General features: G+C 35.9%; 2 protein-coding genes across 13 annotated transcripts in view; one reads left to right on the top strand and one right to left on the bottom strand.

The window, feature by feature from the left end:
* The window catches only part of CEP170 (centrosomal protein 170), a 136,739-nt gene that overhangs the window by 8,733 nt on the left and 107,193 nt on the right, over positions 1 to 20,813 (top strand). For 11 of the 12 annotated variants that reach the window (XM_054694936.1, XM_054694935.1, XM_054694933.1 and 8 more), the window contains exon 2: positions 17,242 to 17,387. In XM_054694936.1, coding sequence (XP_054550911.1) covers positions 17,283 to 17,387 — 105 coding nt within the window. In that variant the 5' untranslated portion in view covers positions 17,242 to 17,282. Of the gene's footprint in view, positions 1 to 15,920; positions 16,139 to 17,241; positions 17,388 to 20,813 lie in introns of those variants that run through there. The other variant, XM_054694927.1, reaches the window with a different exon arrangement.
* Positions 5,158 to 5,684, bottom strand: LOC119244518 (transcription and mRNA export factor ENY2-like). The gene has a single exon (XM_037510298.2). The coding sequence runs from the start codon at positions 5,656 to 5,658 to the stop codon at positions 5,335 to 5,337; it is 324 nt and encodes a 107-aa protein (XP_037366195.1). The 5' UTR covers positions 5,659 to 5,684; the 3' UTR covers positions 5,158 to 5,334.

Raw genomic sequence — 20,813 nt, 5'->3', positions numbered from 1 at the left:
ATGGTTGATCTATATTTGCTGTTTTGAGAGATCTCCATAATGTTTTCCATGGAGATTGACCTACTCTATTCCTACCAACAGTGGACAAGCATTCCTTTTCTTGTATATTTGTTGTTTCTGGCCTTTTTGATTGGGCCCTTCTTATGGGTCTGATGTGTCTCATTGTGACTTTGATTTGTATTTTCATGATGAAAAGTGTTAATTTAATTAGCATTTTTTTCATATACCTTTTGGACAGCTGATGTCATCTTTGATGAAGTGTCTATACAGCTCTCCTGCCCGTGTTTTGATTGGGTTATTCTTTTTGTTGAGTGTATGAGTTTTTCGTGTATCTTTGATGTATAATAGGCAGTATTTTCTGCCATTTGGTGGAGTGTTTTTTCATTTCAATGATGATTTCTCTTGTTGTACAGAAGCTTTTTAGTCTCTTTAATTTTACTTATTTTTTTGCCATTAGAGTCATTGGCTTTGGGATGTCTTTGTATTGAAGCTTTTTTTTGGCCTATATTTTCTTCTACATATTCCGTGGTTACAGTTTTTTAATCCATCCATGTCTTTAATCCATTTTGAGTTAATTTTTGTATATAGTGTGAGATGGTGGTCTCGTTTCATTTTGCATATGACTGTCTAGTTTTCCCAGTATCCATTTTTTTTAAAGATTTATTTATTTATTTATACAAGAACTGGGGTACAGGCCAGATGCACAGTAGGGTGAGAGGATTCACCAGAGACAGAGTGGGGAACAGAACAGGCAGACTGATGAAATATACTGCTGAGGGGAGCAGCGGGCGAGAGAGGAGAGGTCTGCTTCACCATGTGGGACCCTGGCAGGCCAGCCAGAATCGAACCGGTGCTGCAGAGGCTGCGGACAGCTTCACAGCCCATTGCTCAACCGCCTGTGCCACCAGGGAAGGCCCACCAATATCCATTATTAAAGAGACTTTCTTTTCTCCAGTGTATAATCTTGTCTCTTCTGTTTTAGATTAACTGTTCATATAGTGTGGCTTATTTTTGGGCTCTCCATTCTGTTCCACTGATCTGTGCATGTCTTTTCATTCCAATGCGATAGTGTTTTGATTACTGTAACTTGGTAGTATAGTTTGAAGTCTGGCAGTGTGATGCCTCCATTCTTTTATGTCAGGATTGCTTTGGCTATTTGATGTCTTTTGTGGTTTAATATGAATTTCCATTCCAATTTAAATTCTATATTTGTGAAACATAACTTTAAAACTTTGCACTGGATAGGAACAGGAATTGCATTGTACCAGTATATTGATTTGGATAAGATGGCCATTTTAACACTTAAATCTTCCAATTCAGGGCCTCTCCGGTGGCGCAGTGGTTGAGCACTGGGTTGCAAAGCTGCCCGCAGCCTCTGCAACGCCAGTTCAATCCCCTGCCGCTGGGCGAGTGTCCCACATGGCGCTCAGAGCGCTCCTGCCACCCGCTTGTCCCCTCAGCAGTGTGCTTTGGTCCTCTGCCTGCTCTGCTCCCCGCTCTAGCTCTGGTGAATTCTCTCACCCTCCCATGCTTCTGACTGTACCCAGTGCTTGTATAAATAAATAAATAAATCTTTAAAAAAAAATCTTCCAATTCATGTGGAGGAAATATATTTTCATTTTCAGTGTAGTCTGTTTCTTTCAGCAGTGTAATATACTATGCCTTATGTAGGTATTTCACCTCCTTTATTAAGTTTATTACCAGGTTTTTCTTTTTTTGTGTGATTGTAAATGAGTTTGTTTGTTATTTTTTCTCTTTCTCTGCATATAGGGATGCCTTTGATTTTTATATATTGATTTTGTAGCTTGCCACTTTACTGGTGATTTCTAGTAAAATTTTTCAGTGGTGTTTGTAGTGTTTTCTAGGTATATTATCATTTTATCTACAAATAGTGATAGCTATTACTTCTTTCCCAGCTTGGATTTCTTCTATATCTTTCTATTGCCTAATTGTTCAAGTAGTACTTCTAATATTTTGTTGAATAGTATTTGTGAAAGTGGCCATCCTTGTCTTGTATATGATCTTAGAGTACAAACTTTCAGTTTTTCACCATTAACTGTTATTAGTTGTAGATTTCTTGTATATGGCCATTCGTGTATTTAGGTATGTTCCTTGTAGCCCTGTTGTAAGAGATTTTATAATAAATGAATGCTGAATCTTGTCAGATGTTTTCTCTGTATCTGCTAATATAATCATGTGATATTTATCTTTCCTCTTGTTGATGTGGTGAATGCTGTAGTTTTGCAGATGTTGAACCATCCTTGCTTCCTGGAATAAATTCCACTTTGTTATGGTTCCTTTTAATGTATTGTTGGATTTGGTTTGCTAATAATTTATGGGGTATTTTTGCAAAGATTTTCTTCAGGAATAGTGGTCTAATTTTCTTTTTTTGTGATGTCCTTTTTTGCCTTTGATATCAGTAATACTAACCTCATAGAATGTGTTAGGCAGCATTTCCTCTTCTCTTGTTTTGGAAGCTTTTGAGAGGGATAAGTATTAGTTTGTCTTTGAAAGTTCGATAGATTTCACTTGTGAAACCATCTTGTACTGGGCTCAGAATTTTCTTCCTAATTCACCTTTTTTCTTGGTTAATTCTTCTGGATTATCCTCTAACAGGTATACTCTTGGAGTTTTTTATGCTTTTAAGAATTTGTCTGTTCCTTCCAGATTTTCCAGTTTGTTGAAATTAAGACCTTCATGGTAGTCTCCTATGTTCACTGTACTTATGAGGTGTCTTTTGTAACTTCTTCAATTTTGAAGCTTTTTATTTTCCTAGTGTTTCTAGCCAGAGTTTTGCCTGGTGTTTTTTTTTTTTTTTAATTTTTTTTTTCCTTCACTTTTTCAAAGAATCAGCTTTTAATTTCATTAATCTTTTGGATTGTCTTTTATTTCTGACTCACTTATATCTCTAATTTTTATAATTTTCTTCCTTCTAATTTTTGGTTTGGCTCATCTTTTTATAGTTCCTTAAGGTTTATGTTTAGATGATTTGTTTGAGCTCTTCCTGTTTTTTGATGTGGGCTTAATAGATACTTTCCTCTTAGCACTCCTTTTATTTAGTCCCATAGATTCTGGTAGCTCGTGTCTTTATTGTTTCGCTCCAGCTATAATTTTATTCTCTTTTGATTTTTTCATGACAAGTAGACATTCAGTAATAATTTTTAGTTTCAAAATATTACAAGTTTTTCCTGCTTTTGTGGTTAATTTCTAATTGATGGCATTATAGTCAAGCTTAGTAAGTGGTAATGTCAAGCTTCCTTAATTCATTGACACATGTTTTGTGATTCAGTATGTGGTCTGTCCTCAAGAATGTTCTGTGTGCACTTAAGAATTTCTGCTCAGATTATTTGGATACAGTGTCCTATAAAGTGTTCTGATTCCTTGTTGAATTTTGTCTCATTATTGATGTGTTCATTGATGCTAATACTTGCAGGAGCAAAGCAAGAAACATGTTATGTCACCATCTTGATCCCAGTATTCAATCTATAGAGGTATTTATGTGCACTATAGTTTAACATGAAGGTAAAAAGAAATATTGCATAATTTTGACTAATAATTAGCAACTTATTCTTAAGAAATAAGTGATTTTTTGGGTATATATTGATAAAATATATCTTTGCTGAAAACAGGCTTTATCATTATTCTCCACTTTAAAGTTTGATTTCAGTTTTCATACATTGTGCTTATACATGTGATGGGCATAATTTATACATACCCCACAAATAGTTAATGTGTATGGAGTGAAGGAGAAAAGGTAGTGATTATAAACAGAAACTAGTTTCAGTGGGCATATTAGGTAGCGATATGCTAATTTGTCATTGACAAATGGCAAAAGTAGAATTGTTATAGCATGAATTAAGAAAGGTGAACCAAAAATGTTTAGTTTTCAGGATCTTATAGATCCTAAACTCATGCTGTTTTATTCCCACTGTCACTCCCTTCTGTAGATTCTTTTTTCAGTTCTTTGAGACAGTTTTGTGTACTTTTCCTGCTTCAACTGATACATGGCCTAATAGAATTTCTCATATACAGTTATTCACTAAGCCTGGAGATACTTTACTGCCTTTAAAATTCTAGATTTTACAGACTCTCTCCTAATTTATGTGATTTGCTTCTTTCCTCTTTATGGATTAGCTGATTTTTGGTGTCTAATTTTAATATAAATTGATTGACTCCTGGGCCTCCCTGGTGGTACTATGAAGCTATCCTCAGCCACTGCAGCATAAGTTCGACCCCCAGCCAGGGAGGTGACCCACATGGCACAGCAGACCTCTTCTGTCTCACCTGCTGCTCCCCTCAGCAGTGTATTTCAATCTGCCAGTTCTGTCCCCCACTCTGTCTCTGGTGAATCCTCTCACGCCCTCCAACCCCTGTCCTGCCCCCCAGCTCTTGTATGCATAAATAAAGAAATTTAAAAAAAAAAATGATTGACTCCTATAGTCTATGTACTTCTCAGGGAGACAATTTTAGAGGGTAAGAATTAGATTGGAAATAGTCTGCATTTTGCATGAAGTCTTAGTTTATTTTTCAAAAGGACAGTTTCAGAGATTATTCACACTTTTTTGGTAAAATCTTTGTGTGTGGGAAGTATCACTTCCATTGTTTTAAGGTATAGTTGAGAAAATGTGAAGGAGATGTGGGTGTTTATTGAAAAAGCTCAACACACTGTTTGAATCCAGATGACATTTGATTAGATTTAACCTTGGGTAAGTCTGTTGACTTCAGTTGCTTGAAAGTAAAAAGGTTTTATCTATGTTTGTTTTGGGAATTAAATGAAAGAATGGTGATGTAAGCAACAGTACAAAGGAAGTACTTGATAAATGTTTGAATCTAAAACTTAATTGATTTGTTGGTGTAATACAAATTATCTTTTAAGAAGGTGTATGTATCTACAAAACAATTCAAGTCAACCATTACATTTTTCACAAATTGACAGAGAAAATTTGGCAAGAAATTGAATGCCTCTCTAATTTACAGGAAAAAATAGCTTGTTTTTCAATACTTTATAAGATAATTTTTATAAACAAGTAATACTTTGGTAAATCACTGGCATCCCCAATAAATCTAATTCTTCCTTGAAAATGTATGATAAACTCAGATATATAATACTAGATGGCTTTATATTTGGGGTGTCATCTTTATTTTTTTTTTCATTCATGAGATATTTATTAAAATAACACATTTAGGGAAAAAAATCAATACAATGTATACATCATTACTGAAAAATGTATACCATTATACAAAAAAGGATTTTATTTTGGAAAATGATTCCTAATTTATGTCAAGTTTTACTTTCAGAAATAAAACCACAAAACAACACAATCTAATTCAATCTTAAAGGCTGGCATGCTGCGCAAGGAATGTTCTTATTCTTTGTAGAAGTTCCTTCTTTACACTGTCATGTACCAGGGCTCTGCCTTTTGGTGTGATTTCAGTCACCAAGTCATCAACAGTAACGTGTTCTAGTCCTTTTTCTTTAATTACCTCTTTACAGTGTGCTTTCAATTGATATTTCCAGCCACATTCAATTAATTTAGCTCTCAGCAACTCTTTGAGGCGTTCTCTTTCTCCAGTTTCTATCAACTTTTGGTTAATTGCTGCTCTCATCTGCGCATCTTTGTTCATCTTGCTAACCATACTCTTCGGCTGCCCAGACATAGACCCTCAGTAGCTCAGGCACCTAAGCACACCATCTTTATTTTTTTTTAATGGAAAAATCTTTTGCACTTTAATGCTGTTTCAGGTAAATTATAAATTTTCCTCACTACATGTTTGCTTTGCTGTTCTTTAAATGGATTTAATTAATAATGTATATTATTATGTAATATGCATGTAAATGAGAGAGGTAAGATTTGGTACACTCATTCCACAATGACCATGAGTATGTGAAGCAGAAATTTTCCCAATACAGAGTTTATTCACATGAGCGTGAAATAAGCATCTTGGTAGGTATCCAAAAAAAGCACAGCTGTGCATTTGTTTTTTTGGATTAACCATACAGTTTCAAGTGGGAGTGAGGATTTAAAAGAATGCTTTCCCAAGAGTGTATTTTATTATCTGTTCCAGGTCAAGTTAATTATACGGCAGAGCTGATTTTTTTTTTAAATATAATCTAATGTATGTCATTTCTCAGAGATGTCTCCTTGGACCACCCAGCCTGAATAGCACCACCCTAAAACTTACATCATTCAGTTTCCTTTGTTTTTTACATGTTGCTTCCTAGCTTTCCATTATTACTGAAGTTTTTTTTATTCATTTACTTAGCAATTGTTTGTTCTCTGTGATCAGGAATATTTTGTCTTGATCACCAATCTCCCTGTTATCTATATGGCTTAGTACTATATAAAATGTTTATATCCATTTTTCAAGATTTACATAACTTTTCAGTGAGAGAGAGTGTGTGTGTGTGTGTGAAGTTTCTGACAGATAGTAAATAATCAGTATATCCTTTTATACATAAAATATAAAAAATTATGTCTATTTGTTTTTATAAGTATGATTAATCAGTCATATATGCATCTTCCTTATCTGAAGTCATTAGCTAAAATGCAACCCCAATTCTTTTTTTCATGTTCAGGAAAATATGTTGTCAGAAGTTTTCAGAGACTTTGTTTAGTGTTGAAGATTTATTCTGTTAGGAGTTTGGTAGGGGTGAAATAAGAAATCTGTATCCAGAATGTATATATTTGTTGCAATTTTATTCATGTATCTTTTGTGTACTTGATATGCTGGGATAAAAACACATTGTATATATAATGGCCTTATTCAGTTGCCTAAACTTGAAAGCCACCAAGATGAATAAACTATAGTACATCTAAACAATAAACTATATTATTCAGTGCTGAAATAAAATGAGCTATCAGGGCTTGAAAAGACATAGAGGAATACTAAATGTATATTACTAAGTGAAAGATGTCAGTCTGAAAAGTCTACATATTATCCCAATTATATGACATTCTAGAAAAAGCAAAATTATGGTAACAGTAAAAAGATTGGAAGCTGTTTGGGGAAGAAATGAATACACAGAGCACAGAGAATTTTTAGGGTGATGAAAATACTCTTGGTACCATGATGGTGAATACCCACCATCATACAATTGTCTGAACCCATAGAATGCACAGTACCAACAGTGATGTTAACTGTAGACTTTGTGTGATAACTGTATCAGTGTAGCTTCAATAATTATAAAACACTGCATTATTCTGATGGGGGATGCTGCTCACAGGTGGAAGCTACGTATGTGTGGGGACTGAAGGTATTAGGAAATCTCTATTTCATCCCCTCCTCACATATTTGGGAACGTAAATTTTAAAATAAAAACAAACCTTAAGGAAACTTTTTAAGAAGACATGGTACAAGTTATGAAGACCTGTATAGTAGTTGATGTAATTGTTCAGTTTATTTTAATATATAAACTTTCTCTTGGCTCAAGTGACAATTTCAGGAGGTGGAGTTTTTCACTTTTCCTTCATTTGTTTTCTTAATTGAATCATATCTTCTTTCTCCTATTATTTATTCACTCAGGAAACAGCTAGGGACTGAGCTAACACCCTGGAGATTATTGTCATCCTTTCATACCTCCTGGTACTAGAAAAAAGATTGTCACATGTATGTAAAAATAGGTATGATTTTAGGGCCTCCCTGGTGGCGCAAGGGGTTAGACATGATCTCTGAAGCAATCTGCAACCACTGCAGCATGAGTTCGATCCCCGGCCAGGGAGCGGCCCAGATGGCACAGGAGACCTCTCCTGACTCACCTGCTGCTCCCCTCAGCAGTGTATTTCAGTCAGTCTGCCTGTTTTGTTCCCCACTCTGTCTTTGGCGAATACTCTCACCCTCCACACCTCTGGCCTATACCCCAGTTCTTATATGCATAAATAAATAAATCTTTTTAAAAAAGGTACTATTTTATTAAAATAAGAATTGCACAGGTTAGAGGAAAGCATTTTCACCTGTACAGTTTCATAATCTTAAAGTGAGGCCAGTTATTCCTACTCTGCAATAGCTGGAATTGTGGTGTAGAAAGAAGTTAATTCTTTGTAAAGCCATCTGGCGATGAATCAGCCAACTGATTGCCAGAAGCATAAGGATAGACTGCCCTTAACATGTGTTTTAGCTCCAATAATTGCATACACTGGTGATCATTTATATAGTAGTTTTTTCCCCTAAAAGCTAATAATTTGAGAAAACCAGTTCTTTGCCTTGTGTTATGTGATGCATTATTTCTAAGTTCTATTGTGATGTTATTCTATGTCTACTGCCTCATTGTTGACTGTCTCACAGCTCTAACATTTTAATACTTTAAGGTCATTTTGACTCTTTTTTGCCATCAAGGGTCAGTCTGAATTATAAGTGACTGGAAACAGCATTTTCTAATATAAACAGCAGCAGTAAAATATACATAATGTTGAAACTTTAGAAGTATAGTCAAGCTGTGTGCACCATTGAAAATCTATAGAGTTTTAATTTTTTTTTTTTTAATTTAAAGGTTGCACATTAAATTTTTAGTTCACTGGGTCCTGAAGTGAGTTCTGATCCAACAGGGGAGTCCATTTTAAAAGCTAATTATAGGTACCAGGAGCATGGAAATTAGACTGTTACATTGGGCCAGTTTACTTTCCGTCTAACCTCCGAATGTCAGAACTTCAACATTTTTTCAAGAGCTCTAAAGAGAAACATAAGTGAAAAGGAGATAAAGAATATGAGCTAGGCAGCTGAACAGAAGGAATAATTAGGACTTACTAGCAAGATTTAATTTTAGCAAAGGTTAAACAATTTCTCACTTTCTTTCACTGGTGATTTCCATATTATTCTTATCTCTAGATTTGTAGCAGCTCCAGAACTATTCATTAATGCATTGAAAATATCCTGTCAGGGCCTCCTTGGTGGCGCAGGCAGCCTGTGAAGATGACAGCAGTCTCTGCAGTGCGAGTTCAATACTGGCCAGCAGGCAAGATACCCACTTGGCACAGCAGACCTCTCCTGTCTTGCCCACTGCTCCCCTCAGCAGTGTATTTTGGTCAGTCTGCCTGTTCTGTTCCCTGCTCTGTCTCTGGTGAATCCTCTCGCCCTCCCGCACACATCTGGCCTATACCCTGGTTTTTGTATGCATGAATAAATAAATCTATTTTTTAAAAAATCCTGTCACTCACTCACTAGAGGTGAATACAGAGATGAACAAATGTTTCTGTATTTCAGGTCTTTACTGACTTGGAATGATACCCCAGTGTCCTTATCCCAGTCTGGAGTAATGACAAGTTGCTCTTTGGTTGGGTATTACTCTATACATAGCTTAGTCATTGCACCTACTGATCAGCATTTTTTTTTTTTTTTAAGATTTATTTATTTATACAAGAACCAGGGTGCAGGGCAGAATCGTGGGAGGGTGAGAGGATTCACCAGAGACAAAGCAGGGAACAGAACAGGCAGACTGACGAAATACAGTGCTGAGGGGAGCATCGGGTACCACAGGAGAGATCTGCAGCGCCCTGTGGGACTCTCGCTGTCGTGGGGGATCGAAACCACACTGCAGAGGCTGCAGACAGCTTCACAGTGTGGTGCTCAACCGCCTGTGCCACCAGGAGAGGCCCTGATCAGCATTTCTTAAGGACCTGGTTCTTTGTGACAAGGTTTTTCATCTTTGTTATAACCCAAATGCTCCAGGTACTGGGTTCTCAATAAGTATTTACTGAAAGAAGAGAGGGGGTCTTGAGGAAGATAGACTTTTCCTGTCTTCAGAACGTTAACCAACTGGAGACATAGCCATATAGTAAAAATGAAAAATCATCAGTGCAATAAATTGTAGTTTAAAAAACAGTGTAGTAGTAGGTGTTTGAACAAAGTGTTGTAGGGCACATAGAAAAGACTGGCTTCCTCTACTAAGGGGAAAGACTTAAAAGAAAGGCAAGGTCTATTAGGTTTGTACTTTGTCATATTCTGGGATTTCTTATATTCTGAAATCAATCAGCACAGAAAGTAGACATTAATATAATTTCGTATTTAGTCTGCATATCTAAGATTGTAGGCTTTTAAGATGGAGTTATTACAGTGTTAGAAAAAATAGGATTGCTGATGTGGAAAATGAAAGAATTTGGAGTTGTGCTTTAGTTATATTGTTAATCGTTTTAAGTGAAGCAAAGAAAATTGTATTAATTGCTCAATGATAGAAAGTCTTTAATATTTCTAATTCTCAAGTGAGATTTCATGGAATTTTTACTATTTATAATTAAAACCCAGCACACATGTATATTTAGAGATTTTTTTTTTTTCCCCAGAATTATGTATACAACATTATTAGGACTCTAATCTTGTTTTATTTATTTATTTATTTAAAGATTTGCTTATTTATGAATACAAGAGCTGGGATACAGGCCAGAGATGCAGGGGGTGAGAAGAATCACCAGAGACAGAGTGGGGAACAAAACAGGCAGATTGACTGAAGTAGGCTGCTGAGGGGAGCAGCGGGCAAGTCAGGAAAGGTCTGCTGCCATGTGGGTTGCTCCCTGGCTGGCCAGGGATCGAACTTGTGCTGCAGAGGCTGCAGACTGCTTCATAGTGTGATGCTTGGCCCCTTGCACCACCAAGGAGGCCACTAATTTGTTTTTTTTTTTTTAAACCTAAGTCATATATACAAATGTTGACTATATATTTCATGATCAGTGGAGCAACATATGCCGTACAGTCTAATCCATGAAAACTTTGTAAGTTTTTGGCTAATCTTTTAGTCTGTTAAATTCCCCATTAGATAAAATTCTTCTGTTATGTCCGATAGTATATAACAGTTCCCTGGGTATATCAAATTACTCTTTTAATTAAAAGAATTCCAGTATTGGGCCTTCCCGGTGGCACAGTCAGTTGAGCGCCTCACTGTGAAGCTGTCCGCAGCCTCTGCAGCGCGGGTTCTATCTCAGCCGGCTGGCGAGAATCCCATATGGTGCAGCAGACCTCTCCTGTTGTGCCCACTGCTCCCCTCAGCAGTGTATTTCGTCAGTCTGCCTGTTCTGTTCCCTGCTCTGTCTCTGGTGAATCTTCTCACCCTCCTGTGCATCCGGCCTATACCCCGGTTCTTGTATAAATAAATAAATCTTTAAAAAAAAGAATTCCAGTATTATTTAATTTAATTTTTAATTTGGAAAATACCACTTTCACAATAGTGTGTCACCTGTGGAATTCTGCCTACTAACTAAAGATCCCAAAGCCATCAGCATGACAGAATTTCAAAGGCTGTTAGTGAAAATACACATTGTTCATTCAAAAGACCTCTCATTCAGATTGTATTTGTACATTTGAATCTAGCTGCAATATACTTACTAGGTTGTTTTCAAAGCCTTGAAGGAAGTAGTGGGGTTATTACAATGAATAATGACTACTGATAAGAAGGAAGAAGACAGAAAAAACATAAAGAATGTGAGTACAGGGTCTCAGAAAAGTAAAACTAGATAGAATTAGGACAGATATATCCATTTCCTTACTTAATATATTTCTAAGTTATAAGGATCATGATTTTTACAAGGTAGTTTAATGTGGTAATAGTACAAATCATGAGCCACTAATAGTTAAATATAATGTTCAGTCTTTTGAATTGTAAAGGGTGAGTAAATATGAAATATGTTCTAAAATACTTTCAAATCCAAATTGTAAAACTAAAAACTGGTATTGACACTTTTTTTTTTTTAAGATTTATTTTTATTTATATATACAAGCACTGGGTACAGTCAGTAGTGCGGGAAGGTGAGAGAATTCACCAGAGCCAGAGCAGAGAGCACAACAGGCAGACTGACGAAGTACACTGCTGAGGGGAGCAGCGGGCAGCAGGAGAGGTCTGTGCGCCATGTGGGACCCTCGCCTGGCTGCCGGGGATCATACCAGTGCTGCAGAGGCTGAGGGCAGCTTCGCAACCCAGCTCTCAACCACTGCGCCACCGGGGAGTCCCTGGCATTGACACTTTTTAATGCAGGGGTGGCAAAGTTTTTCTGTAAAGAACCAGAAAAGCCTACTCTAGCTGGCTGTGATAATGCGTAAGTCTTGTCTGTATTCCAGTAAAACTTTTCACAAAATTAGGCAGAAGATCAAAGTTGCCAGTCCCTCCTGTAAGGGGAAAAAACTCTTTGTTCATCAAAAACTTGAATTTCTGGAATAGTTTGCTTCACTATAAAAACAAATACCAAAGTAAACAAAATAATTGTTTATGTCTTCAACGTCAAAACAGAGAAATGAAGGCAGAGTGACTTGTTTTATCCACTTTTTTGTTACGCATGGTATAATATACATAATATAAAATTTACCATATTAACTACTTTTAGGTGTACAATTCAGTGACAATAATTCATTCACAGTGTGCAAATGCTATTACTATTTCTACAGCATTCTCATCATCCCAAATGGAAACTTCGTACAAATTCAATTGTAACTTCCCATTCTCCTCTCCCCAGCCCCTTCTTAACTGTCTGTATGAAATTGCTATTTCAGTGTTACATGTAAGTAGAGTCCTTTTGTATCTCAGTTATTTCACTTAGCAGAATCTGCTCCAGAATCATTCAATTTATGACTGAATAATATATTGTATGTATGTAAGCACAGTTTGTTTATTCATTTGTACATGGGTATTGGGTTGCTTTCACCTTTTAACTTTTGTGAAAAGTGCTGCAGTGAACATTGGTGTGCAAGTATCTGAGTCCATGCTTTTTAATTCTTTTGAGTATATAGCCAGGAGTGGTATTGCTGAATGATACAGAAATTCTGTTTACTGTTTTGTAAAACTGCAGTGGCTTTACCTCTTTATATCCCCACCATAAATGCATAAGGATTCTAAATTCTCCACATCTTTGCCAACATATATTTTCATTTTTTGATAATAGCCATCCTAGTGGATGTGAAATAGTATCTGTCATTTTGATTTTGATTTCCTCAATGATTAATATTCTGGATGTTAATCCCTTATCACTCATGATCAGTTCATTGTTGCACAAAAGTTTTAAAATTTTTAGTGTCATCTTTCAGAAGGTTTTACCAAATACAAGGTCATGCAGATTTTCCTTTTTTTTTCCCTAAGAGTTTTAGACAGTTTTACTTTCTATGTTTAAGAACTTGATCCATTTTGAATTAACTTTTGTACATAGTATTAGGTAAGAGTCCAACTTTATTTCATTTGCATGTAGATATTCAGTTTTCCCAGTACAATTTGTTGAAAAGACTGCCTTTGTCCCATTAAGTGGTATGGGCATCCTTGTCAAATATTAATAGACCATATATGTAAAAGTTTATTTCCAGGCTTTCAAGTCTATTCTCTTAGTGTATATGTACATATGCATTTATGCCAGCATCACTATTTTAATTATTGTAGCTTTGTAGCAAGTTTTAAAACCAAAAAATATGTGTCCTTCAACTTTGTTTTTCTTTTTAAAGATGATTTTGGTTGTGTGGGCTCCCTTGAGATTCCATATGAATTTTTTGATACATTTTTCTATTTCTTCAAACAGTGCTGTTGGGAATATGGTGAAGAATGCATTGAATCTTTAGATTGCTTTGGGTAGCCTTGTCATCTTAACAGTATTAAGCCTTCAAATCCGTGATAACTAAAGCTCTTTACATTAATTTATGACATTCAAAATAGTCAGCAGTGTTTTGTGTACAAATCTTTGGGCCATTACGGTATGTATATCCCTAAGTATTCTTTTTTGGTGCTGCTATAAATGGATTTTTCCCTTTAATTTCCTTTTTGGATTGTTTTTTACTGATAAAAAGAAACATGACTGATGTTTCACTTGATATCATACCCTATCACTTTTCTGAATTCCTTTGAGAGACTGATTTTACTTCTATTACAATTTTGGTGCCTTTAATTTTTCTTTCTTACCTAATTAGTCTGATTAGGACTTCCAGTGTTACGTTAAATAGATATGGTGAAAGTAGATGTTATTGGCCTGTTCCTGATTTTAGGGCTAAAAGTTTCAGTCTTTAGTCATTGAGTATGATGTTAACTCTGGACTTTTTAAAGTATTTGTCCTTTATCATGTTTAGGAAGTCCCCTCCAATTTCAGTTTACTGTTTTCATCATGAAAGGGTTTACAATTTTGTCAGATGTTTTTCTGCAACAGTTGAAATTATCATGTGAGTTTCTTCTTTTTATACATTCTATTAATATTGTCTCTTACTATGACTTTTGTATGATGAACCATCCTTTTAATGTGCAGTATGAGATACCAGCCACCTTGGAAGGCAGGAATCAGGTATGGAATGAAAAGAAGATCAGTTAAAAGTCCATATAAAGTACACTTAGGTGGAATGTAAACTGGGAAACAATCTTGATTAACCTTTAAAAAACTAAAAATGCAAATATTCTATGATCCATCAGCAGTCTTCCTCTTGGCATATAGCCGAAGGATACTAAACCATCAACGTAGGAACCCTTATGTTCCACAGTGTTCATACATCATTTAAATAGTTACTACTTGGAAGCAGCCTCAATGCCCATCAGCAGGCATTTCTTGGATCAAGAAGATGTGGTATATTCACACCATGGAGCACTTTATAGTATGAGAGAAGATAATGCAGCCATTTTCAACATAATGGAAAGAATTTGAGAGAATTATATGTGGAAAAGCAAGTCAGAATAGTAAAAACAAGTATTGAACAAATTTACAAAATAGATGATTCAATTAAAAAAACAAGTGAACATCAGAAAACATTGAGTGCTCTGAGGTTAAGGGGGTGGGGGTAGGAAAAGGATAAGAGGATATAAAGGATCGTTGTAGGCTAAATACATAAAAATAAAATTGATAGAATACGAATTCTATTTATGAGGATGGAGGTAATCATCAGAAGAAACATTAAAAAATGGGATCAGATCTGAGGAGGGTAAGATTGGGTAACTTGCTTTTAATTTCAAGTTATTTTGCAAAAACAAATAAATTGACAATAGCTCCTGCTGGGAGGATGCAGAGGACAAATAAAAGATGCTGTGAGCTGTCCAGTAAATCTAAATCAGACAGTGTGGGTTAGAACACTGGTCTTGGCTGTGTGAACATTTCCTCGGCCTTACTTTCCTCACGTGCCTTCATAAACTCACTTGTCCAGGCTGTTTTTTTGGTTTTCTCAGTCTTGGGGTAAAATGCTGTGTTTAACCAAGGAGTTTACTATGTAGAAACTATGCATAGGGAATGGTGAATTCCCCCCACCACGCCTTGGCTCAGCTCCTACAACAGCAGTAGTGTGTTTGTTGCCCAGTATGGGGTAAGAGTGGGGGATTTCTTATGGATAAATTGAACTGTTGCATAGAAGAAAAAAATAAAAATGTTGACCTTTTTGCCAAATAAGGTCCTTTTGCATCTGCTGGATTCTATAGTTGTTAGGCTCCACTGCTGGATTCTATAGTTGTTAGAATCCACTGCTGGATTCTATAGTTGTTAGGCTCATTCTTAAACAGAGAGCTTCCCTCATTTACAGTTTGTAGTTCTGTAATATATAACATCTTTACATTTAATTATGCAAATAGTTGTTACTATCATGAAAAGAGTAAACTGGGGAAAGGGGGACAACTTCAACAAAAATTCCATTTGTTTATTATTTCTAAAAATAATCAAGTGAGTATATAGGACTGTGAATGACTTTTTAAGACATTGTACATTAGTCAATGATGAAGCAAATCACCCCACATTGCTCAGTGGCTTAGAACAACAGTGATCTTTATTCTTGCTCAGAAATCTGTTGTTCTGCTTGATATTAGATGGTATTCTCAGGGCCTTGCTCAAGTTGTGTTAGGTCCCTCCTTATTCTTCATATCTTTCATTCTCAGTGAACCAAGAGTAGCTAGAACATGTTCTTTTTTTCAGTGATAACAGAGATGCAAAAAATGCAAGCCCAGTTGTTCACGTTCACTTTACCTTCTTCTTGCATCGCAGCTACAATCGTTATCCTATTTGCCCAAACTAGTCATGTGGCAGATCCCGGAATTCTGGAGTTGGAAAGTATACCCTGCCTTTAATAGAAGACTTGCAGAGTCACAGGACAAAGGTTTCCGGTTGTATTTGAGCACATAAGAAGGCCTACAACTGAAATCCTCATACAAATCAATGATTTTCCATACAGTTCAGACTTAAGATCCGCATTGTTACCCTGCAGTCTGTTTCTTTGAGAAAATGTGAGAATTTTAATCAGTGACACATTAAATTTGTTGCTTGAGAATTGAATATGCATGAAATAAAAGTTAACACTTTAATTTTATGAGTGGCCATCAATCATATTGTATGTCATAATTTTTATATTAAAATATTCCCTTATGAATACTTTGAGTATTGACAAAGGTTATATGTTCATTGTCTGATAGATTTCTTACCAGTCTCAAAATATGTCCTCAGGGTATTATTTGGCAGAAAATACTGGAAAGAGAGCAAGAAATGAAAATGAACAGCTAGGGCCCTAAATGTTGGGTACTATGAGATATTATATCTATATCTCATTTTATCTCTCTTTTTCTTTTTCCAGATAGGATATCTAAATGTGTATTTTCTTAGAACCACTTAGAAAGTACAAGATTATAACTCAGAAAAATCTACTCTACACCATGTTTTCTTGACTAATCCAGAATCACTGCAAGAAACAAGACCTTTTGTCTGTCTTTTCCAAACCATTTATAAATTAGACATTTACATATATTTTTTTAAAGATTATTTATACAAGAGCTGGGGTACAGGTCAGAGGCACGGGAGGGTGAGAGGTTTCACCAGAGACAGAGCAGGGAGCAGGACAGGCAGATGGACTGAAGGCACTGCTGAGGGGAGCAGTGGGCAAGACAGGAGAGGTCTGCCACACCATGTGGGTAGCTCCCTGGCCAGCCAGGAATTGAACTGGCACTGCAGATGCTGCAGACAGCTTCACAGCACTGTACTCAACCTGCTGCAACACCAGGGAGGCCCTGATATTTACATGTTAATGTTAATGTTTACTGAGGTTAATATATAATTTTTTACTTAAGGATTATAGACTTTATGTTTAAAACCTTTCAGGAGTTTCATGAATGTTGTCAACCTACTTAATTGCCTAATCATTTCCTTTTTGATGAACACATAATTAGAGTCTGTGGATTAACTTTACTGATAAGAATTTAGTAGATAAGTTCTTTGGTGGGACTTTGTGGACTGCATTTATTTAGTCAAGAGTAAATGTTGAATGCACTTAAGTTTGGTGAATAGATACTAAACTAAAATTATCTAAATGTATGTTTTTCTGAATATCTTTCTGCAGGATGATGTAACTTTGCCAAAGACTTAGAAGCGAAGCAGAAAATGAGCTTAACATCTTGGTTTTTGGTGAGCAGTGGAGGCACTCGCCACAGGCTGCCACGAGAAATGATTTTTGTTGGAAGAGATGACTGTGAGCTCATGTTGCAGGTAATTACATCAGCCTTCCATATGTTTATGCTCAACAGCTGGAATTGCTATAAAATATTTTTCTTCACTTTGAAAAGTAACACTAGTTAGATTTGAAATTTCTGGCTCCTCCTCTTGTAGTTCTAGCTACTAGTATAATTAATATTCTCTCCCTTTAATTGTCTGTAAATAATTTAAGTCTTAGGGATTATATTTTGAGAATGAGATCTCAGTGCAGAGAAGTTGAAGCCGAAGTTTCACATGATACACTTTTAAAATAAGACTTTCAAGTAATTCAGAAAATTAGCATAGCATGAAGTAAAATTGAATTTTAATTGTGACTACCTTAGTGATACTGAAATTAGTTTTACTGTTCCCTTCAGAGATACTCATTATGACACTTTTCAATAATTTGAGCTTAATTAAAGATTGTTGGTATTTACTAAACTGTCTATAGAAGAGTACTTACTTTAAAATATATTTTTAAGATATCTTTGAGTAAGATAATAAGCAGAAAAATGTATATCCAAATTTTTGTAGATTTAATCCTATTAGTAGATACTAGCAATCTAGAATGGTTTTATGAAAACCATAAACAAGCACTTAGGTTAGAAATGTTTATTCTTTAGCTCAGTACTCAGCTGAATCAATTCTGTCTCTCTTCATAAGGAATTTGGCAATAACTGAAAACATTTTGATCATTTCAAATGGTAGGGGATTGGAGGTAATTACTAGTATCTAGTAGATAAAGAACAAGAGATTAGAATTGTTGCTAACACCTGCAATGTAGAGCATATTTTTCCCTCCTCTATCTCCATATACATACAAAAAAGAATTATCTGACCCAAAATATTATTAGTGTTACGATTGAGAAACGCTATACTATGCTAAGGAGACTCAAATTTGCATATGTTTATATGAAAGATGATTATACTGTGTTTCATATAATAAATATGTAAAAAAAAATTAATCTTGGCCATGAATAAAAGGCATTAAATTTAATATTGCATGAAAATTGTACTTCCTTTGTTTTGAGTAGTACATATTTAATGTTACTGCTATTAAAATTACTTTGCATATGACAAGCACTTTCTAATTCACAATATCCATTTGTATTATTTCATATACTCCTCTCAATAGTTTCCTGAGCAGTTATCATCCCCATTTATAGATGAGAAAATTAAGATTCAAAAGAGTTAGTTACTGTTAAGTAGTAGAAGTTGGTAATTTTGGTTCAAACTCAAAACGATGTGTCTATCCATTCCCTCACTCTGCTCCTGCCATATAGAATAGATAGCATTGTTTGATAACTTAATTCTCATGTGAATAAATGTGGTCAAACTTAATTCTCATGTCAATAAATGTGGTCAAACTTTTGTTACAATATTTTGAATATCTCTATGTACAAACAGAGTTATGTTTTGAAAAAAGTTCATCTATAAATTCTAATTTTCATAAAAATTAAAGTATACCAAATGCTAGATTTTGCTTTATTTTGGGGGAAAAACGTTTTTTAGTCCTGCTGCATAATAAAAGAATAGAGAAATTATATTTTGTTTACAATTTCAATTTTAATATGATAAATGACAATGAAATATGTTATATAGAAGATAGGTGACTTATTTTTGTCCATTCTTTGGGACACTTGGCAAAGAATACATCTATTTATTAGTATGATTGTGAAAATTTAATGGGGCTTTTAAAGAAAATAGTATTTTTTAAAAAAGATTTATTTATTTATTTATTTATTTATTTATTTATTTATGCAAGCACTGGGTACAGTCAGAAGCGTGGGAGGGTGAGAGAATTCACCAGAGCCAGAGCGGGGAACAGAACTGGCAGACTGATGATATACACTGCTGAGGGGAGCAGTGGGCGCAGGCAGGAGAGTTCTGTTGCACCATGTGGGACCCTCACCAGTGGCCAGGAATTGAACCAGCACTGCAGAGGCTGTGGGCAGCTACACAGCCCAGCGCTCAACCGCTGCACCACCAGGTGAGGCCTAGTAGTGGTTTTTTTTTTTAACCTCCCTCTCCCCTCAGCTATAGTACTTTTTAGAAAAGATTTTTATTTATTTATTTTATTTTAAAGATTTATTTATTTATACAAGCACTGGGTACAGTCAGAAGCATGGCATGGTGAGAAAATTCACCAGAACCAGAGTGGGGAACAGAACAGGCAGACTGACAAAACAGGCAGACTGATGAAATACACTGCTGAGGGGAGCAGCAGGCGAGGCAGGAGAGGTCTGTCACACCATGTGGGACCCTCACCAGAGGTCGGGGATCGAACCAGTGCTGCAGAGGCTGAGGCAGCTTTGCAGCCCAGCACTCAACCACTGCAACGCCAGGGGAGGCCCTAAAAAGATTTTTAAATGGTGATGGTGCACAGTAACAATGTTTTTTTCTCTCTTTAGGTCCTTAGCATATGTATCAGTACATTTCTTTTTAAGTTCTATTTATTGAGGTACAGTTGATTTACATCACAGAATATGGAGTGTAGGTTTACACCTCTACAATTGTGTGTTTTTTTTACCAAACCCACCACCAAAGCCTTGGTAATCCTCTAGTAAACCCTCCTTACCCCTTTGCTCCCACCCCATCGCATCCCCATCTGTTAGCCTTAGTCATTGTCCAGCGTGCTCTTCCCCATTACTGTTTTCACTCTTCTCCTCCTTCTCCTTCTCCTTCTCCCCATGCCCTCCTAGATGCCTCAGATTTTTGTTCAGCTTTCAGGGTGGCCTTTGTCTAGCCTTTTGTTTGGTTTCTCTATATAGAAAAGAAACTATCCGGTATTTATCTTTCACCTTCTGACTTACTTTGTTTAATATAATCCCTTCCCAGCTTCATCCATGTTGCCACAAATGGCATGAGTTTATCTTTTTTGAATGCTGAGTACTATTCCATTGTATATATACACACCACATCTTCTTGATCTGTTCATCTGGTTTGGGGCACTTATGCTGGCAGTTTAGCTAATGTAAATAGTGCTGCAGTAGTCATAGGAGTGGCCAGTTTGGGTAGATATCTAGGAGTAGAATTGCTGGGTCACATAGTAAATCCATTCTTTGAGGAGTCTCCACACTTTTTTCTTAGGGTCTCCAGTCTACATTCCCACCAGTGTAAGAGAGATCCTTTTTCTCCACACCCTTGCCTGCACTAGTGTCTGGGTTTTTTAATATGGACTATTATCACATAAAGTGGTATCTCATTATGGTTTTGATTTTCATTTCCCTGATGATAAGTGATGATAAGAGCTTTTTCTTAGCTCTTCTGCCCATGTTTTGATTGGGTGGTTTTCTCTTAGTTGAATTATATAAGCACCTTGTAGATCTTCAGTATCATCCTTTATCAGATGTCTAGTATGCAAATATTTTCTTGCATTCCATAGGGTGTCTCTTGTTTCGATTATTGTCTCTCTTGCTATACAGACACTTTTTAGTTTGAT

Source organism: Talpa occidentalis, unplaced genomic scaffold (assembly GCF_014898055.3).
Source record: "Talpa occidentalis isolate TD23 unplaced genomic scaffold, MPIMG_talOcc4v2.1 talOcc4.14, whole genome shotgun sequence".
Taxonomy (NCBI): domain Eukaryota; kingdom Metazoa; phylum Chordata; class Mammalia; order Eulipotyphla; family Talpidae; genus Talpa; species Talpa occidentalis.
This window is presented reverse-complemented; position numbering and strand designations above follow the sequence as displayed.

Bases quoted from the DNA above. Each gene is read 5' to 3' on its own strand.
- LOC119244518 (XM_037510298.2), bottom strand. From the start codon at position 5,658: ATGTCTGGGCAGCCGAAGAGTATGGTTAGCAAGATGAACAAAGATGCG.